This window comes from Lissotriton helveticus, chromosome 4_1, assembly GCF_964261635.1.
Source record: "Lissotriton helveticus chromosome 4_1, aLisHel1.1, whole genome shotgun sequence".
Taxonomy (NCBI): domain Eukaryota; kingdom Metazoa; phylum Chordata; class Amphibia; order Caudata; family Salamandridae; genus Lissotriton; species Lissotriton helveticus.
Genome location: NC_136063.1, coordinates 1,325,581,234 through 1,325,608,665, shown reverse-complemented (window position 1 = coordinate 1,325,608,665; position 27,432 = coordinate 1,325,581,234). Strand labels below are relative to the sequence as shown.

At 41.9% G+C, this 27,432-nt stretch overlaps 1 protein-coding gene across 1 annotated transcript in view; it reads left to right on the top strand.

The window, feature by feature from the left end:
* Positions 1–27,432, top strand: part of LOC144827510 (cadherin-10-like) — a 727,722-nt gene that overhangs the window by 667,695 nt on the left and 32,595 nt on the right. The window contains exon 10 of the mRNA XM_078685792.1: positions 8,467–8,575. Within this exon, the coding sequence (XP_078541918.1) occupies positions 8,467–8,575 (109 nt within the window). The remainder of the gene's footprint in view (positions 1–8,466; positions 8,576–27,432) is intronic.

Below are 27,432 nucleotides of genomic sequence, written 5' to 3'. Positions count from 1 at the left end.
ATTTAATATTTAGGTAAATATAATCTCTTTGAGGTGTGCTTCACCTCAAACAATGAAAATGTCCATGAGCCAGTGTTAGACCAGGCATTTTTTTTATGTGGATTCCCCTGACATTTGCCTTCTGACCTCCTGTTTTGACTGTGTGCTGAACTTCATTTTTGCTGGTTTTAGGACTCTGGGCACTTCTTCACTGCTGAGCAGTGCTAAAGTGCATGTGCTCTGTGTCTAAAATGTAATGACATTTGGTTTCTCAATGATTGGCATATTTGATTTACTGATAACTCCCAGTACAGTAAACAACATGTTCCCATGGCCTATAAATCAAATGCTACTAGTGGGGCTGCAGCACCGATTGTGCCACCCACATGAGTAACCCTTCAAACCTATCTCAGGCATGCTGCTTCAGAGCCTGTACGCGCAGTTTAAACTGCCAGTGTGACCTGGCAAGTTCACCTATTTGCCAGGCCCAAACCTTCTCTTTTATTTTCATATAAGTTATCCCTAAGGTAGTCCCTAGGTAGACCCATGGGCAGAGTGCAGTGTATTTAAACAGTAGGCCATGGACTGTGGAGTTTTGCATGTCCTTTTAGTGAAAACTACTTAATTCATTTTTCACTACTGCAAGGCCTATCTCTCCTATAGGTTATCATAGGAGCCACCTTGTAACAAGTTTACAAGTGTAAATTCCAATTGGGAAAATATAGAAAAAGTAAGTTTGGTATCTCTGGACTCACAATTAAAAAAAACATCTTTAAGTGAAGTTGCTTTTTAAATTGCAGGTCTAAAAATGCCACTTTTAGAAAGTTTAAGTAATCATGATGCAAGCATGCACTCCTTCCCTTGTAATCTTCACTTACTTCTTTCAATTTAAACTAGACAATTGCGTGCGTTAACTGGTGCCGCAGTCTATCCCAATATCGTGGCAATGTGGTTAACAGATGAGTATGTGCACGTATTCTACGTGCACGCCAGTCGCACTGCTCAATGCAGGGATTGTTCCTCGTTGATATCTGAAATTCCACTTTCAATCCACGAGATAAACCAATATTTTACCAATTTTTTAGTACTTATACCAATTTTCATCGAAAAGATCACAGTCACGACTAGGACAGCTGAAATCCATGATCTGCTTTTATTAGATAATTTTCAAATGTCGCTGCATTTCCATCCGGGCTTCAACATAGACACATCAAGTAAAGCAGTTAATTTTGGTGGCCTCAAATGATATTTCCCAACGTATTTCGAACTGTTAAGTTCTTTGTCTGGGGTAACTGCGAAAAGACATCATAACAGAATATCTATATCATCTGCTTAGCATAACAATATTCAATAGTGCCAGTGAAACAAAAACGAAACCCCACTGTTGATTGCAGACCCATGCCCCTCCACCCTCGTGAAATTGTATTTCAATCTGTATGAAAAGCGTATCCGTTCATCCACAACCTCAACGGCTAAATCATACAAGCATTGTCTGCTCAAAACCCCATTCATTCATGAACATAAAATTGCTTAACGCTACAACCCCTCCAAACTACCCCCCCATTTCCACTCAGTTACCTATATTGTGCCTACACCTTTAAAATCCCTTAAAAAACTAGTGTAATACCTTCAAAGTTGCAGCCAGCAGCCTAAATACATCCTCCATACTCTCTCCAACGGCCAGAAATGCAAGTTCTTTCTCCTGCGCATGCTTATCTACGCGCTTTCCGGGTGAAAACCATAATGTGTTAACCAATCGGAAAACGACTAAGATGACCCCATGACCCAATGGCGATTGGACCTGAAACCTTAAAGAAATATAACACTTTGCCGTGAAAATGCACCTTCAATAAAATGCCATTAACTAAAAAAATATACACCAACCCATCTGACTACTCATTTGTGAAAACTTTGTGCTTATTCTTATCTATTTGTGCAACTGTAATTTTAATGATAATGTTGATGGTATTTATTTAATGTCTGAACTGGTCACATTATGAATCACATATTTGGTTGTACGTATTTTGTATATAATGTTGGCGTAATACAGGGGTTTGATAAGTGGGAGGAAAAAGGTTTTGACGTATTCACGAATGAGCGGAAAGCGCATAGATAAGCATGCGCAGGAGAAAGAACTTGCATTTCTGGCTTAATTTCTATATTGAGGGTATAAAAAATGCATGTCTTCAACACAGGCATTAAAAAGCACTGGTACTGCCAATTACTCATATCTCTATGCTGACCCGCTACGCTCATAATTACATCCCAGTATTATTGCACAGAACCTCATGAAGTGCAAATGCTTGTCTAAGACTAATAACCCACAATATCTCATAGTCCTACGCATAAAGTGCTAAGGCTTGTCTGAGACTGTTCTTATATTCACATTTACACAATCTAAAGTGCAACTGAATAATCTAAAACATATATAAAGTTCAATCACATGTTTATAGATAAAGGGCAAATGCATTAAACCTTTGCTTGCCATGATAATCATATACGGGTCTAATGGTGCTCATGCATGTCTCTCTAATGAGCCATAGTTATTATAAAGCGCAATTGCCATTTGTAAACACAATACTATGTAGTTTCTGTTCAGTTGCTACTAAAGTGCAAATGCAAGTGTGTTTCTCTTAATTCATAATCATCAATATCGAAAAAACAAGTAGATGTAAACCTCTCACTCTCATATATACATATAAAAAGAAAGTGCAAAAAAACACTGTACCCTTTTATAATTATAAAAGGATTCAGATGTTACTAAAATGCAAGAGCAAATATATTGAGGTATATTGTTCTCAAATAATAAAAAATAATATTACACAAATATTGCATAAAAACAGTATTGCACATACTAGTGGCAAAACAAGAATCAAAGAAAGCAATTGTCTATCACACTGCTAACAACTAAACACTGTGGCTGAAGTGGTCATACCTGAAATGATATTACGAGATACTGTGTCACAGGCTTGTGCATGTCCCTTCCAACATATATACCAAAAAATAGTAGTGTGCAAATGTTGCTCAGTGCTAGGAAATGTGCAAATTAGAAACAGTTTATACTCAACAATTATCTCATAGTGGCCAGATCACAGAGGGTCCAACAATGCTCTTCCAATAAAATACCCAGGCAAAAATCACATGTATGCACAGATTGTCAATTGCCATATAGGTCTGTTCGTAAATGAACATGTATCTCTTCATCAAGGTTATGTCCCCATGGTTTTACATATATATTCACTGAAAAAAACAAATGTTACAGGGACATTAGAATTAAACTGACATTTCACTCATGCAAAACCATAGAAGTTCAGCAGTTATAGTTACCTGAGCTAACTATAACTTATGCTCAAGCAATGCACTGCTTATGAACACACGTTACATCACTCAAGCCATGGTCAGTGACATCACTGATTACATCAATGATGTGTGTGTCTTGTATTTGCATTTTCCTCCCTAACCCCTCCTCATATTTCCCTTAACCCCACCCATTTATGAGTCATCTTTCCCAATTTTCCCACCACTCCCCCGTCCCTCCTAGGCAGAGATCTCCTCACAGAAAATATAGCAGAGATCTCTGGCCAAAGGTTTGTGATATGTGTTTTGTAGTACAAGAGTAGTACTACTCTAGTAGTTTTTTATATACTACAAAATGCAATTTGTGAATTCGGACCTTAATGGTTTCTAGAAGTTGTAAGCTAATAGTAACACCTAAGACAAACCTAGTGACATTTTCTTGTATAATATTGAGCGATGTTGGAATACCTGTGTTTCCACGTTAAAGAATATCTTACCTGATGTAAAATAATGCCACAGTTTGAAGCCCGATTTTCCAAAAATTGACAACATTTTTCAACCCGCTTAGACAACAGCTGTACTGCTTTTCAAAGCGGACATGACAAGGTGATTTTTTGCATGTGCTGGCTGGAAGTGGACTATTTTACATGTCTAAATTGACTACTAAGCTCTAATATACCTTAAACGCAAAACAACCCCTGCCCCCCGCAGACTTTGATGAAGGCCTCCCTTATCTCACGAATATTCATTTTCCTTGGACTTAATGGGGGCCTTTAAACAATTGCGGGGCATGCGCTACACTGCTGATATGAACCATGTTCATACTCTCTGCACTATGAATTCCTTTGGGGCTGTATAAAAAAAAAAGTGAGCACTAAAAGTGGTAATTTTCGACAGATCTCTGCCACATTTTTTAACTGACTGGTGCCCCTAAATAGTTGATGATTTCGATGAGTGATATATTGTCACCACAGAGAATGGTAAATCGTTGTTTGTTACTGGAACTAAAAATGAAGTGTTTATTTTGTGTAGAAATGTAGCAGCATTTTTTTACATATCTATACTTAAAAACAAACAGCGCACCGATGAGCCAAAAAACAAAACAACAAAAAAACAAGGGGAATAACACAACACAACAGTAAACACAGATGGCAGCCAACATAATAGCTACTGGACAACACAACAGAAAGAACAAAGCAACAATTCAACAAAAACACAGCACAGAAACAGTACAAAACCACATAATACAGCACAAAACACACCACTAACTCTACTTATCTGCTTTCAGAATATTGTGGTAAAAGATGTTTGCATCTTTTTTCCATGGACAAAGTAAAAACATGCATACATATAGATGTTCAATTACGCCCATTTAACAAATGAAAGGGTTCTCTTAAATTTCCATATCCTTCACATATTTCATGGCCTTGTCAGATACAAATAAATTTTTAAAGCCATATTCAAAAATGTGCTTTTAGTAGTTCTGCATAGGAAAGTTGAGCTGCGCCTGCGGCCATTAGTTCAATGTTGAGCAATGCAGAATATAGAGATTATCAATTGTTTCCGCGTCCCTCAGAAGGTCCTCACATTAACCTTTTCCAAAATAGCCCGCTGTAGATCTTAATTATTTATTGATTCCGAAGAGTGCAATTTATCTTGCATCCCTTCTGAGATCAAACTCCTAAAAGTAATTCAAGTTTAATGTCTCCACGTGGCTTCCCTGTAGCTCTTTATTTTCTTGCGTATCTATCATTTGATGGCAAATTTGTATTACTCGATTTGATTAGTGAACATGTAATGATGGTATCTTTTCATTCCTTTTTCACGAAGAATTGATAAATGGTCAAAAAAACAACAGTTATGCATTTTGCTTAAAACGCTCTCACCTTTCTAGTCCGATGAGCTAAACATGTAAAGGCCAAAATACTGATTTGTGAAGTATGTTTTTCTAAAAAGCTGAAGGTGAAAGCCATTGGAGATAGATTACTACACAGATGTGTCACTATTTCTTTTGTGAGCTAAATATGGATTTTCTGTTCCTAGAATTTAATGACCATAATATGTTAATGGAGTTTGGTATGCTCGTAATTATGTAGTCATAAAAGAACACTAAATATATGTATGATTCACCTGGAGACTGAACATCTGCAGATTTTATTTCCATTAAATGGCATTAATTTTGTGTGTCCTGGAACTGATTAGCAACATTATCCTCAAATACTGGAGAGAATTCTGGATGGCGCTGTTGTCAGCCACTGACAATAAGTGCCAGTCTTTAACCTAGCCAGGCACTAAGGCAGTGCCATAGCCCAATGTATTGTCAGTGCTCCAGTCTCACTCTTCAACCCTGTCTTTCTATATCGGTGTATCCATAGCAGTGCTCTTTTGTAAGTGTTCAAGTGTCAGTATCCATTTGTCAGCGTGTCTCTTCAGTATTCATGTGCAGGTGTTGGTGCCAAAGTGCCTGTCCCCCTGGAGGTTTCCATGTGTCAATGCAAGTGTTCTAGTGCCAGCGACTCAGGGACTGTACCAAATACTGGCATTCGTGTCTTGTGTCACTTCCTATTGTTAGTGTCGGTATCCATGTGTCGAAGCATCCCTATGTCAGATGCCAATGTTGCTGTCCTTGTGCCATTGTCTTAGCATTCGTATTTTTGGACTTGACGTTGTTCCCTTGATAGAGTTCCCATTTTGTATTCCCCCCACCAGTGTTCCTCGATCAATGTTAGTGCCCCTAGTTCTCCATCTACCTGCGTCCCGGTATTAGTGTCCCAGTGTCAGTGACAAAGGACCCCATGTCTGTAATTCCATATTATTGTCCATGTGACAATGTCATCAACCTCATTTCAATGTCTTCATGTTAGTTTCAGTGTCTCCGTGCCAATGTTCACTTGTCCAACTGTTAGTGGGTGTGTCACTGTGGTAATATTCACTGGCAGCTACAGTCCCAATGTCCTTTGTAGGTTCCTTAATCATTATCAATGCCTGTGCCCCTATGACAGTGTCCCCATGGGGGTGTCCTTATGTGTGAGTAACTGTCTCCATGTTAAAGGCGACAGGTCAGTACCCCTTCTGTCGCATAGTGTCCCTTTGTATTACCACTGCCCTCGTGTGATCTCCACACAGTATAGCAGTGCTAAGAGAGAGCGGAAGTGTGCCATATGTTAATAGATAAGTTGCATTTCAGCACTCTCGCTTTCATGCAATGCAACGCAGCAAGTTGCCTTGCTGCATTCTGTTGGAGGAATATTAGTAAATCTGTCCCTACCTTTTTTCCCTTTACTTGTCACAATTCAGGTTCTCTTCTATTGTACTTGTACACTGACTGTCGGGCTCCTCTCCCTATTCCTTGAAGTCAGAGGGGCAAGCTGGAGAAGTCAGCAGCAAGGCATCCAGGATGTCCATCTTCAGCAGGGGCCTCCAGGCTTATTCCCTGCATGGTCAACATGGGCAGCACACTGGTGACTGTTGTGGTTAGATAAACTGGAGCGAAATGCAAACTACTGGCAGTTGGTCAGCAATTTAAAGACTGTGCATATTTGGAATCATTAATATTGCCAAATTCTTTGCTTATATTTAGAAGGAAAAAAGAGTAAACGGCAACAGGTTGTCTTATGTCAGAGGAAACTGCCCCTAAACCTTGAGATGCTTGTATACATCCAAGCAAGTACAGAGATTCAGAAGGGCTTTTCCCTTGAGACTGTGAAGGTCTCTCCATTGCAACGTCCAAGGGTGCCAGATGAGAGCCAGATTTGAAATTTGAGTTGTCTCTAGAGCAACAGCCCCACAAACATTTTTCAAAACAAAAAAGTGGAGACCATACAGAGTCAAAGGAAACTATGGAGATGATTGTACAACTGAAATGTGGGTGGTAAGATTCTCATGCCAGCCTATTGATTTTCTACAGGCTCAAACACGGAACGACTCTTGAACCTCTCATCTCTGTAACTGCTAGGGAACCCTGTGAAAGAAGCAAATATAATCTATCAACGAGAATGAGCAAACTAAAAATATAGTGTATTTCACACCCTTGCCAGAGAATGATTTTTTGTTTTATTTGTCTGCTTCTTTATTTGTCAACCCATCCTAAGACACACGCCTCTGTGCGAACCCGGGGGAAAGGGGTTTCTAAAGTGTTGGTGTTTTAATGTCCCACTCTCCCTTCTCTTATATTTTGGCATGCCCTGGCAAGAATTAACAGTCCCTCTCTTTTCCGAAAACATTTATAATCTAAAACTATTGCATTCGTCACCTACTCCCCTACTCTTACCCATATGCATTTTTTTCCATTCAGTATGCCCATTCACCCTGGTCAAAGTTTTTGAACTTACAAAATGAAATTACATGGTTCAGAATTCAATTTGTTATTAGCTTAGATAACTAGGGCTGGTTCAATAAAGAAGCACTGGACAGCTACGTAAATAGTACTTCACACTGTCCAGTACTGTCTCCTTTCCTTGACCACTCTCCTAATTTTCCCTAATATTTAGTTTCAACTTTAATGCCCACCATTTTTTTACAGCATCAGGCATACTGAAACACATTTCATGGGTGCCTAATTTCCCTGATTGTCTGGAGTCTGTGAGGGAGGGGAGCAGGGCCGGACTGACCGCAGCGGGCACCGGGCGTTTCCCCGGTGGGCCGCCGGGGGGGGGGAGGGGCGTTTTATGAACCCCTGGGGGGATGTTTTTGTTACCAGGGGCCCGTTTTGCAGCATAGCTGCAATATCAGCCCCCCTATTTAAAAAAAAAAGCAGCTGCAGTGTTTTCCACACACCCTCATCCGACGCAATTGCCAGGGCCGTTTTGTGTTCCCAGTCTGGCCATGGAGATGTGTTTTAGGTATGTATATACAATCCACAATCTCTTTGTTCTGGAAGAGTGGTGTAGCAAGGGTGCCATGGCCCCCGGGAAAGAAAGGAAAGTGTCCCACCTGCTGTTTTAGCACTGTAATATAGCCACATTAAGATGCAGTGGACCCGTAAAGTCCTGCTGCACTATTGAGTTCTACGCCTCTTCTCTAGAAGCATAAATGTTTTTTCATTCCAACTCGATTGCTTTATGACGAGCACTGAAACAGTTTTCTAGAAGCTGCATGCTTTCGCCTTACAGACTCTACGGAATTGAAATCAATTGATTGTTTCAATGTCCTACTGACTCTGCTGTATTATATTTGTTTTCTCCCTTGCAGTTAATACAAACTATAAGTGCCATAGACAAAGATGAACCTCCCGGTGGGCAGAAGTATTTCTTCAGTCTTGCTGCGGTGAACCCAAACTTTACAGTCCAGGATATTGAAGGTAACTGTATCCCTGTTAGTCTGGTCTGTGTTCCATATTAGGCTTTAAAACGAACATGATGTATGTGAATGTGTAACTATGCAGACATAGATTAAATTATGATAGGACACCAAACCCTCTACTCGCATTTCATGATAAAATGTGCTCTCAAGTTTTTTGCTCCAGACATTAGGTAAAAGCAGTGTAACAAACATAACATCTTTCTTGTGGTTAACTTGAAACCAGCTCGTATTTAGAGTTTTGTACATTAGTGGCTGTATCATGTTGTGTGCACTGGAGCAGAGAATAGCTGTGTACTTGGTTTTAAGATACAGCACATACACGTAGGCCCAGTTTCACAAAGATTTTGCGTCTGGGTTGTGTCATCTATTGGGCACTGCTATGATGCAAAATCCATTTGGGGATTTACAAAGCCACGCAGATCCCAGCTTGCATGGTTTTGCATTCCTTTAAAAAAAAAAAGTATTTCAACACAACGCTGCCTAGTGTTACCTTGTTTCAGGTAGGCATTATATGGGTAGTTCATTGGCCTATCTGTGCATCCAAACATGTATTTTGATGCAAACCCATATTTACAAAGACTTGTAAACATGGGTTTCGGCCAAAATGGTGTGCCTACATGAGGCCTGTATAAAGAGGAGAAATATTTGTATTTCTTCTTATTTCCACTTTGCATGGGTGATGCATTCTGCAGCACACATGCGGAGAAGAAATTTCCTCAAATTATGGTTTTTGTGAAAAAAGATGCATCTTTCTGCACAATAGCTCTACGCACCATAACACAGGTACTCTAGCGCCTTGAGGCAAGGATGCTATGTAGCCACAAGTTTGCCAGCACTAGTAGAAAGGAAAACTGTACCCTATCTTCGAAAATATGGCACTGGTCTGCTCAGTTGCACTGCGTTGCACGAAATGTTAGTAAAGATGCCCCTTAATTTGGAAATTCTCTGAGTTAGTGCATGAGCTGCAGACAGAACATCCAGGAAAGAGAACAGTAGCTACCTCCCTTGTTTCTGACCTGTGCTGCCTCTAGGAACATGCATTGACTAAGAGAATTACCAAGCTGTGTTAAGATATCTTAAAAAGAAGTACACAGCTCGGCACTGCTCCAGAGTACCCCTTCTTTACAGTCCCTAATGTTTTATATAGTTTTTTTTTAGCATTTCAGATACTATGCAATGCTAAAATGTTGTGAAGGGGTTGAAGACCCTTTAGGACCCTCTATAATGTGATGAGTGATGCAAACCCAAGGGTTGATAGTCGCCATTGTGTTGACTTTCAGCCGCTGCACTAATGCGGGTACCAAGTTGTGCTTTGACGAACAAGGCACTAACAGTTTAGTGGCTTCAAGTTGTGGTGAAATAGAACTCTTTGAAGAGGCTTCTCATCAGACAGTCACAGTTCACTGATTCCTGAATAATGAATTCCAAACCCTCCACAGATTTGAAGACCAAACTCAAGATGGTTTTGCCCCCTGTGGCTTCTGGTTTTTATGGATTTTATTGTTATATCTGTCTTACCCTTACATCTGGGAGTGTAGTCAGCGGCAGAACACAGGCTCTGGCAGCCCCTGCAGTGCAGGTGGTCCCCAACCCTTCAGGGGCTCCTCCACCCTTGGGGAGGGGGAGGTCCCTGTTTATCCCAAGACCAATGAATATCAGGGACCTATGGGAGACGAAGGGGACATGGCCGGACTGACTACTGGGCAGTTTGGAATGCTGCCGAGCTGCTGGCTGATTTTACTGCAGTGGGGGCTGATTTCGTTCATGGAGTCCTGAGTGTGCTTCGAAATAATGAAAGCAAAACGAATTTCGTTTAGTACACACAGGTCCCCATCAACGAAATCAGCCCCCAGCTCAGCAGCATTTCAAACTGCCCAGTAGCCAGTCTGGCCCTGGAAGAGGACTATCTTCACACTCTACAAAGAGAGGGCCTCATTTTGCGCAGTGTAGTGTGGTGTTCTGATTTTTTTTTATCGTTTTCCACTTGAGCTAGGAAAACAGAAAATATTATTTTGAACTTCATTCTCTGTGCCACTAGGAGCCAAGATAACGAGGGCTGATTTCTAAAAATGTAGTTAGATCCCAGCTGCTTGGTTTAACATCCCTGGAGTAGCTCGGTATCCTTCTTTAATGCCTCACCTAAATTATCTTACATACTCTTAACCTGCAAAGCAAAGAAGCCCTGCTAATTTGCATGAGCTGCCTTAGCTAAGAGTGGTAGGATGTCCTGGAGTGTCATCACTTGGCAGTTGTTTTTTTTTTTGGTAATGACAGACTTTGCATTTAATGGAGAACTCTGGGTAAAACTACAGCACCCTAATTCTAATGTTTGAATGAGGAACGGAATGATCTTAATTCCTGTGGCTTTTGAAACGAGAGGTGAGCAGTGATTTGGGATGGGGTAGATTTATCAAGACTTTGCACTGCCACAAAGTCACAATAAGTGGCTCAATGTCTTGAAAAGGTATTTAATTTCCAGCGCAAAACTTTTTATATGTAAGCAGCAAGCACGGCATATAATTGTGCTTTATTCTTGTTCCTGTGCAAAATATTTATGTAATATACCCCCTATTTAAAAGGTTTTCTCCAGTTTATGTAGCTTGTGAATTTGCCAAAAATGTATTGAAATCTTTAAATGAGAATGAATGGTGAATGATACATATATTGTTGACGACAGCAGTGAAGCACTCTTTGTTACCTCCAATCTATGCAGCAAGCCACCCACCTCACCAAATTTCCCACAGCGCCAGCCTCTACTATGTGTGTACTCCTGCTTTCCTCAATTGATAACACACAACAAAGAGCATATTTTATGGACCCCAGGTAGCAGGAAGCCAGAGAGAGAGACCCACCATTATGTCCAGGCAGAACCATACATGCAGTTGAAAAAGAATATGCAATGTGAAAATAGGGCATGCATTTTAGAACCACTATGCCATTTGAGCTTGCACACCCTGCAATTCACAAAATTGCGGGTTTGTGACCAGCAAATGTATTTTCTTTTATTTGGCACACCAATATTGTGGGTCAAAGCTGGAGTCAGTCTTGTGATCCATTCAGAATCACTTTCAAGAGGAGGTCTGGAGAAGTGTCCCCTCCTCATTGCGATGTGCAAAGGTATGTTTCAATAAACTGCAATCACAATTGCTGTTGCAAACCATTGATCAGTTACTGACACCTCACAGGAGGTGGTAGATGCTTCGAAAAGGGGCCGGAGTCCCTTTGGCACAAATTCTCGTTAGAGAATCCTGTTGGGAGACCTTAGGAGCAGCAAATGGTGGTTGAGGTGCCTGCTCCTCTTGATATATTCCCAAATGGATAACTGACTTTTTTTGAAGCAGCACTTGTTCAATTAGGGAACATGGTATCATTTAAAAAAAGGTTTCCAGTTTGAGACTATAAACACAGAGATGGTGAGTTGTTGTTCCTTGTCGCCCCTCATCCCTATGTGTGTAATCAATTAAGTGGGTTACCAATAGCAGCCTACCTTTGAACCTGTCTAATTAATAAATATTAACCAGGTCAATATACAACCTTTATTGGCTAGAGATTTTGCAATTCAACTTTTAAGTACTTAGGTCACATCACAAATCTAAAACAGGTCACAGAAAGTTGATGCTCAAAATGCAACTACTTTTTGCAACAGCTTATTTGTCGGCAAAAATCTAAATCCGTCACATCTTCACCTAAGACCTACAAATGATATTCCCATATTTTGAGTCAGTAATCCATTATCCAAGAGTCACAAGGTGTAGAAGTCCACTTTGTATATTACGGATAAGAGTCTAAGTTCTTGCTGTGAGCTGCACTTGAGTCCCAAAACAATTTTATTAGGGGTACTCAAAAGGGTAAAGCACTTTTCTTAAACTTTACTCGTGGCACATCTTTGTTAGTTGGCGTTAAGCAACAGTGACTACTGTGAGAGAACATGTAGAATATTTGGTGAATAAATACAACAAGCAAGACTAAAGTTGAGGTAATAAAGAACTTACTTTTCCAAAGAATTAGAACAAAAGAGCACATATGTATTAGGTAAATGCCAGAAAAATGAAGACACCCTTTTAGGAAAGTAAGGGGCGTATTATCTAGGATGGCGTTAAAAATTATCGCCGGATTAGCGGCAGAAAACTGCTGCTAAAGTGGAGATAATGGGCTTGATAATCAGCCGGATAATATTCTGGTGTGAACATGGGCTTCGATTGGAATTCTCAAGGGCATATTATCAAGCCCATTATCGCCGCTTTAGCGGCAGTTTTCTGCCACTAAACCTGCAATAATTTTAACGTCGTTCTTGATAATATGCCCCTAAAATCGTTTTAAAGGCATTGTAACGCATGCCAATGGGCAAGAGACAATGCTAAGAAAAATAACATGGCCACTAAAATCCTTAGTGCCACCTATGAACCAGATAATAGTGGCCCACAGTGAACACAGTCAGATAATAGTTAGGATTTGAGGTTAATGATTTTATCTGAATTGAGGTCGGAAACACTTAGCAGAAAACCTCACTCCACTCAAAAAGTTCTTCCAATGGTGATTCTGGCTGCAAGGTGACTGCTTGTTGTTAGGACTTTTCCAGTGTTTGGCTCTTATTTTGCAGGTTATTTAAAATGTTTTATCTTCCTAGTAGACAATATTGGAGTTATGTATTCATACACAACTTCTTGATCGAAGCCTGCTCTTTTACAGAGCTTGCCCGGGTCAGTTTCCATACAACATAAATGTATCCAAGCTGGGCAACACTCCCCCACCATCAAATGTGGTTGTTTCCTTTTTTTTATATAGATGCCAGGGTTGCCTCCTGGTCTTCAGGTGAAAATTCTACAAAAACGTGTGCTTTTGCTTTCATTCTTAAATTATAAATTACATCCAGCAATAATGCAGAAATCGTAGTAATACTGCATTATAGTACTTGAGTTAATCTGCTACATTTGTAATTTCTATGGATACTTTCCCATCCGTGTGTGACACATTCCAATCTATTGTTCTTTAGGCCATTTTTGGCACTAAGGAGGAATCAACCATTTACAAATCAGTATTTGTCCCTGTGCTAAATAGAAAATCAAGCCTGAACTTGTGGCCCCTCTAAATAGCACCACCATGAACACCAAACCTGTTTCAGATGTGTTTGTATTCATCAATGTGGTGCAGGACTAGTCCTTTGGGACAGCTCTGGAGACAGATCTAGGCATACCCTTTCTATTTAATACTTCAAAAAGTGATGGACTGCAATTCTTTAATTAATCTGAACTACTGGTAATTTCTCTGGTTTTGTGTTCATGTACAGGCTTCACAATCTCACAATTTGTGCACGACTGCATCATTAAATGGCTGCGGGGGCAGGGAGTAAGAGCCGATATGCACATGATCGGTCCCAGTCTCCTATGGCACAGTTAGCATAAATCTATTTACTATAATAAGGCCAAGAATAATTACCAGCGCCTGAGATTAATTAAATTATTACATGCTTTTCATTTTCTTTCTCAGTAACGTCCCATAACGATTAGAGCTCCTGGACTCAATTTGTATAACACTAAAGGGTCAAAACAATGTCAAATTGTGGCTGGATTCATGTCCTACTGTATAAAGGGACATGGCTTGGAGGTGTTTTCTGGACTGGCCACTTGTGGCTGAACATGTTGCATGTTTTGGGTCAATTTGCAAGGGACAATGTTTGCAAAAAAACAACAAGCAAGAATGTAGCCCAGAGAGGTTATCTTTGACTGACAATAAATTAATACATTTAGCATTGCATCCATCCTTTATTTCTTGACTCCTCTGTTCAGGACCATCCAGCTTCTAGGCACTTCCAGTCTCAGATGGCAGGCCTCCAGAGAAGAATGCAAAATGCAATAAAGGAGAGGCTCTATTGGGCATTGAAGGAGATCAGTCATCTATCTTACTCTGCCTTGTACAAAATGCTTAGACACGCAGCTATTCAGGCAGAGGTTGTAAAGCTCTCTAAGGGTTATATTGTTAATATGCAGAGGCGAGGAATAGAAATATGTGTCTGTACCTGGAGAAATTGCCCTGTCTACAGTGCATACACTAACTAGGTAACTATTTAGTGAAGAGTGAGCTACAGACAGTACAGCTCCTAAACATGGAGTGTAGTTTGCTGCTTCCTGCTTCCACTCTCTGCTGTCTGAGGCCCCTACACTAAGCTATACAGTTACATAAGTAAGTGTATGCGCAATGGACAACACTGTTTGTTCATAGACCGATGCATAGTCATATTCCGTGCCTGTACACTCCTTCGAGAGATGTGTATTTTCTCTGCGTTTTGCAACTGGGTGATGTAAGCCAAAGCCTACGAGACATTTTTCATGATCAAGCAGGTCTCCCAGGACTTACCTGGTCCACACCAATTGTCAGAGTTGTCCCTTCAAACTTGGACTTTTTAAAGTGCAGTATTACCTCTGGACTACAAAAAGATTGCACCAACCGAGGTGAATAACAGACAAGATGGCAACTGTGGCTCGTGAAACCACATTGACAAGTAAGACCCCCAGCAGAAGAATGGGAGGGACAAGTGCCCTTTTAACACCTCCTCGTGAAAGCCCCTCACTCAAATCAACCCACTATGAAGAACTGTGTGGAAGCCAGGAACGAGCATATCATTATTATGAGGAAAAACCATCTGCAGGTACTTACTTGATCCGTAAATTCCTTTCTGAATATGAACATCTTCAACATCTTATAACATTTTTCGAAAGCAAAACACATGTCTGATTACAAATTAAGGGTTTTGGAAGAAATCTATATATACCCCCCCATTTTCTTATTAACTGTATCCAGTGCAGAAATAATCAAATAATGAGTTGTCCATTAATTTTGGGAGCTCATAGGCGTACTATAGGCTGGTGTAGAACAAATAGACGTGGTCAAATGGTATGTACATAACAATTTTCAATGAGTACACAGTACTTATATGTATATTGGGGCACCTTGCACTGTGCACTGTCATTTCATGAAACAAATGTGTGCATACATGGAGGATTCATTATATTGACAGTATGCCCCACCCCCCCCCCCCATTCCCCAGCCCCCCCCCCCCGCGCTGCTCAGTTTTCCTCTGACAGACTCTCTTTAGTCCTTGAAATATGAGGTCGTGATAGTGCAGGCTCTCTTGAAATCCATCTTTCCTTTAAGTGGTCCATGGCGAATGCAGACATGATTAATCATGTTTGTAGTTTCAAACGTTTCCAGAAAATAAATAATAGCTGGCTTAAGTAACAGTTTAAGGGAATCTGAGTTTGTACAAAATGTGAGATTCTACAAATAGCATTACATTGCTGCCATCATTGGCCACCTCACCCAAGTTCAAATACTGTTGTCTATGTGGTTCAAAATTAGGTACGTGATAAAAGTGTACTGGAACAAATATTCACTAGAGGAAATTAGGATTGTTAACTTTCAATTACATTGACACGCAGTGGGCTTAGCCGTGCATACTTCTAATGAAAAGAACATTTTAGAGCCGACCAGTATCAATATGAACATAAGCAAGGCATTCTGGGAGCTCTATTCCTTTGAATAATACGTGCCAGAGTGTGGCCACTGCAGACTTCTTTTGTAGTTGTTTGCAGCCTAAATATCGGTGCTAGTAAAAATGGCATGTTCTAGGTATGGCAACAACATCTAAGGTATGAAATCAATTACTAGGTATGATTCTAGACGTTCTTCCTTCCTTCCTTGGTGACCTGAAACATGTCTTGCCACATCAAGCGGGAGGAAGTCCTCACACTCTCATGGTACTGTACCCCACACTTGGCGTAACTGTAGCCTAACATCATTTTTATAGTGAAAAGTCTGCATTTAGATGCTGCACTTACGGAACATTCTAAAATATGCCCAGCCCTGACCTCCACCAGCGGCAGCTCCTCCGCTAAGGTGCCAGCCAAACATTAATGCACACTTAGGATGCTCTCCACCCAGGATGCATTACAGCCTGGGTGGAGAGCATGGCCAGGCACCCTATACCTGTCTGAGTGCTGTGGTTTGGTGCTTAGACCAATCACAACTCTGCATTGCAGCATTGTGATTGGCTCAGGAAAGCTACAGCCTGGGTGCTTCCTGTGCCTTGTTCGGGCTAGCAGCAGAAAGAAGCAGCGAGGAGTTAAGTTGAATTATTTTTATTTATTTACCTCTTCCCCGTCTGTTCCTCACCAACTCCCCGCCCTCCTCCCCATCTCTCCTCCCCGCCCCGCCAACACCGATCTGTGCTGGCCGCCACTGAGTCCTCCAAGTTAATCTTGAAAAGGAAAGGTTTGAAACAAGCCTATATAGCTTTTATTTATTTTTTGAGGCCTCTCTCCACTCTTCTGGAAATCATTCTCACATTAAATAAGGTTTTACACATTGAAACTTGGAAATAATGTCATAAATCTTTATTTTTTTTATTTCACTAGTCATTGTGCTAATATGGCTGATAAAACGGTTAACGTCGGTAAGTTTGAGGGAATGGTACATCCTTTATCTTTCATTGTACTGTGGAACTGTATGCACTGTGACATCTCATATGGCGCCAGGGTATTTTCATTTGTACCCCTTCCCTGTCCAGTATATGTGCCTCATACGTTATGAAACGTGAAACCTTATTGGAGGCATTTGTTTGTCACCGACGCAGATGGTCCAACTTATGTTTATTCATTGCATTTGTACTGCTTTCTGACTGTTTCACAATTTCAGTGATTTTATTTATCGAAGTATTGTTAATTAATGATTGTTTAATGATGCAATAGCTGATATTTGGAAGATTGCATGGGATTTTTAAGTCCAGAGATAATTTCTATTGCATTTCGAACAAGGATGCTATTTATGTTGTGCCTGTTATGAAATGAATCAGCACTTTACATCACCAGCATCAAATGGGTTTTGCTCTGCACTTTGTGCAGAGCACGACTGTAATAGCTGTAGTCCTATCATTAACAAAAAAAGGAGAATAGGAGCATCAAAAGCCTTCAAGACAGTCCACCTAACCTTCCAAACAACACCAAAAGCTACACTGGAAATTGCATAAATTCCTCAAAAATGCCTGTCCGTGCTACTGCATTTTACTCCTTCCATGCATCTCCTTGTAATTATGCCTGATTGATTTTTTTAAATGTGCCATTAGGAATGTTGCAACCTTTGCAGCTCAGCAAATGCCTCCTTGACCTTTTTTGTAGCTATTTTATAATAGCTGCTTTATTGTCTCATTGTCACTACAATCTCTTGGGTACTATTTGTCGAGACTTAGAGGATTTTGTATCAGTTTTTGGAAAAGGTACTAACTGCTATTTTTTTTCTCTCCTCCTATCAATATATCCTGGAATCTACAATTGAAAATAGTTCATGATAAAAATATGTTTTCATACCGTAAAACATGCTCCCCATCTATTCCAAAAGATAGATTTCCATATCTTCGTCCATACTATATTCTTTGTGAACATATTCAATGTGTTCCCCATACAATTACAAGTAAACTCATTTGAGGTTTGCTCCAGTTGCAACATTTGTAATAGACACCCAATGAAACCGTTGTTCTATTATTCCCAGCTATCACTGAAGAATCCAAGGTATATCTCTGCAGCTTCTTGTCCTGATGTTGTGACATCATAATTTGTTTTCGAAAAAGTTTCCTGTTATTTGTTTTAGCATCTCTGCCAACAAATTTGTATTGTGAACACCCATTTAGTTCAAACAGTGAACATAATTTTAAGCCAGCATGCTTATTTTCTTCCCCTGAATTAATTTCTTCGTGCCCTCACTGTTTATCCATGTTACAGCAAACAAATGATGGACGGAATGCTGACAATTCAAACATTCTCCCCAGTCAAAAGATCTGGGTTAAATCCATTACTCTTTTGCGCACTACTCCACACCCAGTTTGGACCTAGCCATATGAAAATCAGTCTTGACCTTGTGCCCATGGGAACAGTCCAGACAACTGCCAGGTCAGGTCCTCCCTGGACCGGAAACAAGCATCCTGGGACCGGTTTCAGGGTATGCCACCCTTCTTCAGCCAGGCTAGCTTGAAACCAGTGGCACAGTGAGCAAGGGACCCACGTCTGGGCATACCCATCCTACTTAGGGCGAAAAGTGTTACAGCAAAGAAAAGATGGACGGAATGCTGACAATGCAAACATTCTCCCCCAGTCAAAAGATCTGGGTTAAATCAATTGTTCTTTTGCCCGCTATGCCACCCCAGTTTGAACCCAGCCATATGCAAATCAGTCTTGACCCTGTGCCCCATGGGAACAGTCCAGATCGTACTGCCAGGCCAGGTCCTCCCTGGACCGGAAACAAGCATCCTGGAACCGATTTCAGGGTATATCACTCTTCTTCAGCCATTCTAGTTTGAATCCAGTGGCACAGAGAGCAAGGGACCCACGTCTGTCCACCTTTTGTGCTCCTGTTCTCTAGTGATATATTTCAATCCCTCTGCTCTTCAAAGCATTCTACCACCTTTTCCCCATCATCTCTTCACTCATCATTCTTTCATTTCGCAAATCCAAAAGTGGTCCCAGACTAGATCTTAAATTGTTCTTCACTTTAACTCAGGTTTTCTTTCACAAGTTCCCTTTCCTTCTATGTTTATACGTGTCTTTCAGTTATCTTCACCTTCTCCTCCTCTCTGTGACCCTCATATTTCGCATACTTTCATTGCTTTAATTAAATGACTATTTCTTCTTTGTAATCACTGTCAAAGATGTATAGTTCCTTTTCTTTTTGAATTTTCACATACACCTTTTTTTATCTTTAAAAATGTATTATCGAGGGCCCTGTGCAGTTTCTTTCATTATTCGTCCTTCTTGTTCAGATCTTAGTCTGTAATCTTTTACTGTTTGCTTTATTAGTGATCACAATTTTTATTTTATTGGTTCACTTTCTCTAGTTACTGCTCATTACCAAGGCTGCCTATTTGCCCTTCTACACTTCCCTTATTTTACTGCAATCTTGTTCGACCACTTTTTCGATCTGTGTCTGTTATAGAAACGTGAAAACGTATTTCCTCTGTTTTAATTTGGGGATATTGATTGTTCCTCCTTCTTGCTCTTTGAGCAATTTTTTCAGCTCATACGGTTCAAGCATTCTCCTGTCATCTGGCCACTTAATATTGTCATTTTACATAGGCATTGCAAGGCACACCCAGTTCTCAATTGAGACAGCCGAGGAGGCAGATTTAGGGATTTCTCATTACCTTGGCAATGATGCCTCTTGAGGAAATCAGTGGATATCAAGAATATGCGCCTTTTAAGCATCAGTGGATTTACTACACTCCCGTTCGGCACAGAAAAAAAACTGTTTGGCCGTATTCCGTAGTTTACTACCCCCACTCTGCTCCTCCCCTGTCCCGTCCCACCACCCCGCAGCACTCCCTCCACGGGCCGCTACCGTTTTACTCCTCCAAATGTATATAACAGCTTGTTTCTTGCAGATAATCCAAACATTTCCTCATTGTCTTACTTCTTTATCCGTAATCTGAATTGTAATATTAGTTGCATACACTGTGTTGCTTGTTGAGATTAACCCTTCAAGTAGCATCTGTAAATTCAATGTGTCTGTTTCTGTATTTGTGAAGGCTGATAATTATTTTATCTCAGTGGTGCAATCACGACTCAAGAGGTATTTTTCTTCTCATTACTACCAATATGATGGGCAACTCTTTTGAATGCACTTATGCCTTTTATAGCTCTCTTTAATCCTGCATTTTTTCCGTTGATTGTCTACTGAGCTTGATTATTTAGCATTAGACTGTTGGTTGTTTGATTTGCATCTCATTCTTCATTTTCTGCTTCCCCTACAATTTATGTTTGCTTGAACCTTTGATCATTTTATCTTTGCCACATTGTTTAGGCATCAAGGGTCGTGATACCTCCTACAAAAAGAACAATTGATGGACAGAATGCAGAACAGTGTCATACATTCACCCCAGTACAGAGATCTGGGCCTAAATCCATTGTTTTTTTCTCCCCTGTCATTCCAGTTTGAACCCAGCTATATGCAAATCAGTCTTGACCCTGCACCTAGTGAGAACAGTCCTGCCCGAACTGCCAGGTCGGGTCCACCCTGGACTGGAAACAACCATCCTAGGACCAGTTTTGGGTTTCACCCCTCATCAGCCAGGATAGCTTGATTCCAGTGGCATGGAGAGCACGGGACCAACGTCTAGGCATACCCGTCCCACTTGGGGTGTTAAATGCAAAAGGAACAATTGATGGAAAGAATGCAGAACAATGTCATACATTCACCCCATTACAGAGACCATTGTTTTTTCGCTCCCCATGCCATTCCAGTTCGATCTCAGCCATATGCAAATCCGTCTTATTTCTTTTTATTTTAACAATATGTAAAGCGCACAAATACCGGTAGGTGTCTCGGCGCTGTGAGCTGGAGGTACGCAAAAGCTGGCGTGAAGCCAATAGGCTAAAAAGTCAGGTTTTAATTTGTTTTCTAAATGACATCAGCCGTGGGACTAACCTTAATCTGCAGGGGAAGAGAATTCCACAGTTTGGATGCGGCCAGTATGAAGCTTCTGTTACCCCAGTTGGCTTTCCTAGCTCTGTGCACGATCAGCAGACTGGCATCTGCTGAGCGCAAATGTCTGCTGGGTGTATAAGCTCTGAAAGCTTTCTTTAAACATTCTAGTCCTGTATTGTGAATTTATAGGCAATGCAAAGAGCTTTGAATTGTGTTCTACTTCCTATGGGCTGCCAATGGAGCTGTCGCACCACATTGGATATGGGGTTGAACTTGGGGGTACCCGATAATATCCTAGTGGCTGCGTTTTGTACCAGCTACATTCTGCCCAGAACTCTTTCTTAGGCATTGATTAAAAGGATGTTGCAGTAGTCAACCTTTGACATGACCAGCACACACATTTGCTTTCTCATGGTACTGACTGGGATGAAAGGTAGCAGTGTCTTTATTATTCTTAAAACATAAAAAGATGAGGAGACCACTGCATTAGCATGATGTATGAAAGATAATTTGTCATCAAAGATGATGCCCACATTTCTGGCCTTTTAACAGGGAATGGGGCTACTCCCAGATTCTCTGGCCACCAGGTAGGGGACCATCCTGGGGCAAGGTTACCAAAGACCATTACCTCTGTCTTGTCCTAATTTAATTTAAGGCAATAATTAGACATCCAGAAACTAATGGCCAACATGCCATCATGAAAGCTAGCTGCTACAGTGTCTCCATCTTTATGCACCGCCAACACCAGTTGTGTATCATCAGCATATGATGTAAGTCCCATCCCAAAATATTTAATTACTCGTTCTAAGTCAGTCAGATAAATGTTGAACAACGTCAGGCATAGCGATGACCCTTGCGGAACTCCGCACCGGAGTGAGAAAACTGGTGAATTGAAGTTGCCCAAACTGACTGGATGCGATTAGATAGAAAAGAGGACAGAATGGCTTTGGCCTTGTGCCCAATACCTATGGCAGAGACACGATTGATAAGTGTGGCATAATGAACCGTGTCAAATACTACCAATAGATCCAATAGTACCAGTACTGCGACACCACCTTTATCAAGCACAAACCTAATTTCATTGGATGCTTCGATGAGCACAGGTTCAGTGCTATTGCTTTTGCGGAGGACAAACTGAGTGTTGTCCAGCAGGTTATTTTCCTCAATAAATTGAGCCAGCTGTATATTCATAGTCTTTTCAATTAGTTCACTTGGAAATGGGAGAAGCGCAATTGGCTCATAGTTTTTAGTTTCTCCTGAGTCAAGATTAGGTTTCTTTAACAGTGGAACAATGATGGCCATTTTCCATAGGGAGGGATAGATGCCTGAACAGAACATAATAATTGCAGATGCTCGTCAGGTTAATGCCTATTATATCTGGAACCAGTTTCAAGACTGAAGGGGGCACGGATCGGACAGAAAGCCTGGTTTGACTTTATTGATCAGATCGGAGATCTGTTCCACTGAAACAGGTCTAAATTCCATGAAGTTGGGGCTATCTCTGCTCTCCCTATTTCCAACCATCTGGTTCCAGCCCAACGCGAGGGCAGTGACGGTAGAGTAAATTTGTCCCACCTTATCTTGAAAGTAGCTAGCCAGAGAGTTGCAGAGTGATTGGGATGCCACGTTAATGGAGCTGTCTGCTGGTTCTGCCAGCTTCGAGACTACCTGAAACAGTTGTTTAGAGGAGTCTTGTGCAGTCTCTATTTTCCTAGATTAGTAATTACTTTTTTCTGTAATTATGAGATGTTTATACTTTGTTAGTGCCTTCCTACAGCAGGATTTCTCCTCGCTGTCATATTCTTGGCGCCAGCACCTTTCTTGTCTCCTACAACTTTGTTTCACCAATCTCAGTGCCTCAGAAAACCAAGGGGCAGAAGGAGTCTGCCCCTTTGACACTGTTTAGTGCTGTACTATTCTTCTAAAAGCATTTTGGCACATCTTTAGGCTGGGTATCAATGAGATACTGTTTAAGAGGGGCCTGGTCTATTCTTTTCCAATCCTTAAACTGTGTGGGGGATAGAACTGGGGCAGAAGGATGTAGGATGCAATAGCTTAATATTAAATAGTACTGCAAAGTAGCCAGACCATGTCGGAGGGAGGATCTCCTTTATAAAGATCTGCTCATTATTCATGAGCAGACCATCCAGAATGTGTCCTGCCAAATGAGTAGGGCTCGTGATCTTTTGAGAGAGTCATACCACCTCTAGCTCTGAAATAAGGGCAATGGAATCCTTATCTTCAGGGGCTTCCAGATGAAAGTTGAAGTCCCAAAGAATGGTTACATTCACCAGCCATGGGTTCCAGTAAGTTTACTATAGCTGATAGAAAGATTCCCCTGGGGCCTGGTGGATGGTATAAGAGGGTCCCCTTAAATGACTGATGATTTGTGAGCATTATGTTAAAATTAAAAACCTCGTATTCCATGGAGGGAATCGTTTCTATCTTGACTAAAAAGTCATTTCGATGTTTGAGAGCCAGTCCGCCACCTCTCTCCTTTGCTCTATTGCATCTATATGCCAAGACGCCATCTGCGGTGGCGATAAAGAAATCTGGACCAGCTGAGGGGTCATCCCAAGTTTCTGTGATGAATAGAAGATCAAGATGGTGATTGTCAAGGAATTCCGCTATTTAGTATTTGTGTTTAGGGAGTGAACATGCATTAATCAGGGCAGAATAAACATTGTCCTTTTTCCTAAACTTTTTAGGGTGTGTGTTACTGAGTACAGTTTCTACCTGGTTAGTATATACCCTCTCCATGGCCTCCTATCTAAACTCACAGGTAGCACACAACACTCTGGCCCCGTTAGGAAGATCCGCTAGATTGAAGTGGACACAAGCTTGTTTGCACTGATTACCACCATTGTTAAAAGCCCTAAGTTTCTTACTTGTATAGGTTATAAAACATGCCTGCATTCGTAGCTGACAAGGGCCAGGGGTCCTGGCCCTCAGCTTTGTTCGGCGCACACAAGCTTGCCTTTGGCGCGCATTCGGTACGCCGGTGGTGCACCTGCTACGCACGTCTGCTGCGTGAGGGCTCTGTGCTGTGTTTATATCCTGGAGGAAGTGGAAGAGCCCGGCCGATCCCGGCAGAGCCAAGCAACAAGACCGCCAACCTCCCTAGTACTGGAAGAGGATAACGAGAGAAGAGAAAGTTACCCCTGCCTTCCCTCCCTCCACTCAATCAGCCACTTAGAGCTGTGGTGGACCGGGTAGAAAAGAGCGGTTGCAGGGCAGGTGAGAGGAAGTGTTACAAAAGTTACAGGTATCCAAGTGTGGGTTGAACACAATTAAGACAAAATAGAATAGCACAAAGTTGTGAGCCTAAAAATACACAAACACTTAAAATCGGGTTAAAATTAAGTAAGTGGCCAGCAACGCTAACCTTCCAGGCCGCTGCAAGATGGCGTTGTTCTGTGTTTATATGGGGGAGGAGGCGGAAGAGCCCGGACGATCTCAGCAGAGCCCAGCAACTAGACCGCCAACCTCCCTAGTGCCGGAAGAGGATAATGAGAGAAGGGAAAGTTACCCCCGCCTTCCCTCCCTTCACTCAATTAGCCCCTTAGAGCTGTGCTGGACCAGGGAGAAAAGAGCGGTCGTAGGGCAGGTAAGAGGATGTTTTATAAAAGCTACAGGTATCCAAGTGTGGGTTGAACCCAATTAAAAAGGAATAAAAAAGCACAAAGTCGAGAGCCTAAAAATACACAAACACTTAAAAGCAGCAAAATTATTAAGAAAGTAGGATAATCAGATTAAAAGTAAGTAAATGGCCAGCAACGCTAACCTTCCAGACCTCTGCACGACGGTGCCATGCAGTGTTCATATAGTGGAGGACGCAGAAGAGGCCGGCAGATCCCAGCAGAGCCCAGCAACTAGACCGACAACGCCCCTAGTACCAGAAGAGGATAATGAGAGAAGGGAAAGTTACACCCACCTTCCCTCCCTCCACTCAATCAGCCTCTTAGAGCTCTGGTGGACCGGGGAGAAAAGAGCAGTCGCAGGGCCTTGAACATAATTAAGACACAATAAAAAAGCACAAAGTCGAGAGCCTAAAAATACACAAACACTTAAAATCAGTATAGCAGCAAAATGATTAAGAGAGTAGGATAATCAGGTTAAAAGTAAGTAAGTGGCCAGCAATGCTAATCTTCTAGCCCGCTACGAGATGGTGCTGTGCTGTGTTTATATGTTGGAGAAGACGGAAGAGCCCAGCCAATCCAGGCAGAGCCCAGAAACTGGACCGCCAACCTCCCTAGTACTGGAAGAGGATAACAAGAGAAGGGACAGTTACCTCCGCCTTCCCTCCCCTCAATCAGCCCCATAGAGCTGTGGTGGACCGGGGAGAAAAGAGCGTTCGCAGGGCAGGTGAGAGGACGTTTTATAAAAGCTACAGGTATCCACGTGTGGGTTGAACACAATTAAGACACAATAAAAAAGCACAAAGTCCAGAGCCTAAAAATACACAAACACTTAAAATCAGTATATCAGCAAAATGATTAAGAGAGTAGGATAATCAGGTTAAAAGTAATTAAGTGGCCGGCAACGCTAACCTTCCAGCCCACTGTGTGAAGACGCCGTGCTGTGTTTATATGATGGAGGAGGCGGAAGAGCCTGGCCAATCCTGGCAGGGCCCAGCAACTAGACCACCAACCTCCCTAGTACCGGAAGAGGATAACGTGAGAAGGGAAAGTTAGCCCCGCCTTCCCTCCCTCCACTCAATCAGCCCCTTAGAGCTGTGGTGGACCGGGGAGAAAAGAGTGGTTGCAGGGCAGGTGAGAGGACGTTTTATAAAAGCTACAGGTATCCACATGTGGGTTGAACACAATTAAGACACAATAAAAAAGCACAAAGTCCAGAGCCTAAAAATACTGCTCGGGGTCAGGACTACACGGAGTCCAAAGCACAGGCTCAGGAATCGCCACTAAGCATTGTAACGGCAAAACCACGCAGTGCAAAGGGGTTTGGGTTGCACGGTCCCCATGAAGGATACTGGTCTCAGAATTGCTGAGAGGGCAGATCGATATCAGGGACCTTCGGCAACCCACCTCCTGTGTTACTGAAATCTTCAGAGTCCTCAGGAGCTCGGGAGTAGCAAACCGGGTAGATGCGTTTTGGTTCCTGCTTTTGCAAGGGAGTAACTCCTTTACTCCAAGGGAGATTCTTCAGTCGTGCAGCATCGTGCAGGCAGTCAAAGTACTTGGTTTCTTCTTAACAGAATCTTGTCTAGGTAAAATCTAAAGTCCTGTGATCAGATAACCCATGTTATACCATGGTAAGGGGTTGTATAGATTCTGTGGACCCTCCTATGGGAGGGGTAGGACAGAGGGGTGGCTACCCCCATGTCCTTTGTCCAGTTTCGCACCAGAGCAGTAACCAATGGCTCCCAGAACTGGTTTGAACCAGACTATGCACAGGGACACCAAATATGCCCCCAGTGCAGACTTTCTGGCAGTGAGAGAGTGCACCCACCCAGCCCCAATACACTTAATCCTGTCTGGGAGGTGGTCGGGCCACAGCCAATGGCTCCTCAGTTGCGGTCCGATCACCATCTGCTGCTGCTGTCCAACAGATGCATTACAATGCGTGCGGTCAGAGGCAGCAGTTGGAGGGACCAACCAACACTTTCCAACGAGCTCAAGGAGCCCATCAGTGCATCTGAAAATGTTCATAAACCAATTATGACAGCGGTTCCGCCTTCGCGATTATGATGTCAGTTTCTGACAGCCATTCCATGTTAGCTTTTATGACATGGAAAGGCTGTTGGAAAGTGACACTGGGTGACCCTAGCTGGGCCCCCTTCCTTCCTGCCCCTCTGCATAGTGGCCCTGGGGGGCACTATAAATCCCTGCACCGTGTGGCAGGCACCTCATGGTAACTGCCACATGGTGCAGGGATGTTTGAAAACATAAATTTTTCAGTGGAGCTTGTGCTGTGGGTATTTTCAGCCTGCCGCACAAGCTCCCATTGGAAAATGGATGTTTCTGACTGCACTATGTGCTGTTGCATCCAACTTGGGATATCGAAACTGCCCACCTATGGTCGAGGGGTTCCCTCCCTGTAATCAGGCCCTTAAATGTTTACACTGTGTGAGTACTAATGTTTATGTGTGAGGCCACAGACGAGCCTCCTGTCATGATTTTTAATTCTTCAAATTTTGGTAGTCACATTCTAAGGAGGCCAATGTTGATGGTTTTGCAGAACTTCATGCAAGATATCACTGACGGAGTTCACATGTGGAGTGAAGGAGAGGTTACTCTCAAAGATGATGCCAGATTGCAAACCGTCTGAACTGGTTTTAGATTTGGATCACTAGTACCAAAGAAAAATCTGCAAATACCTTAGGATCCAAACATTTTGAATAGTAAAAATATGAAAAGGGCAGAGCAGAAG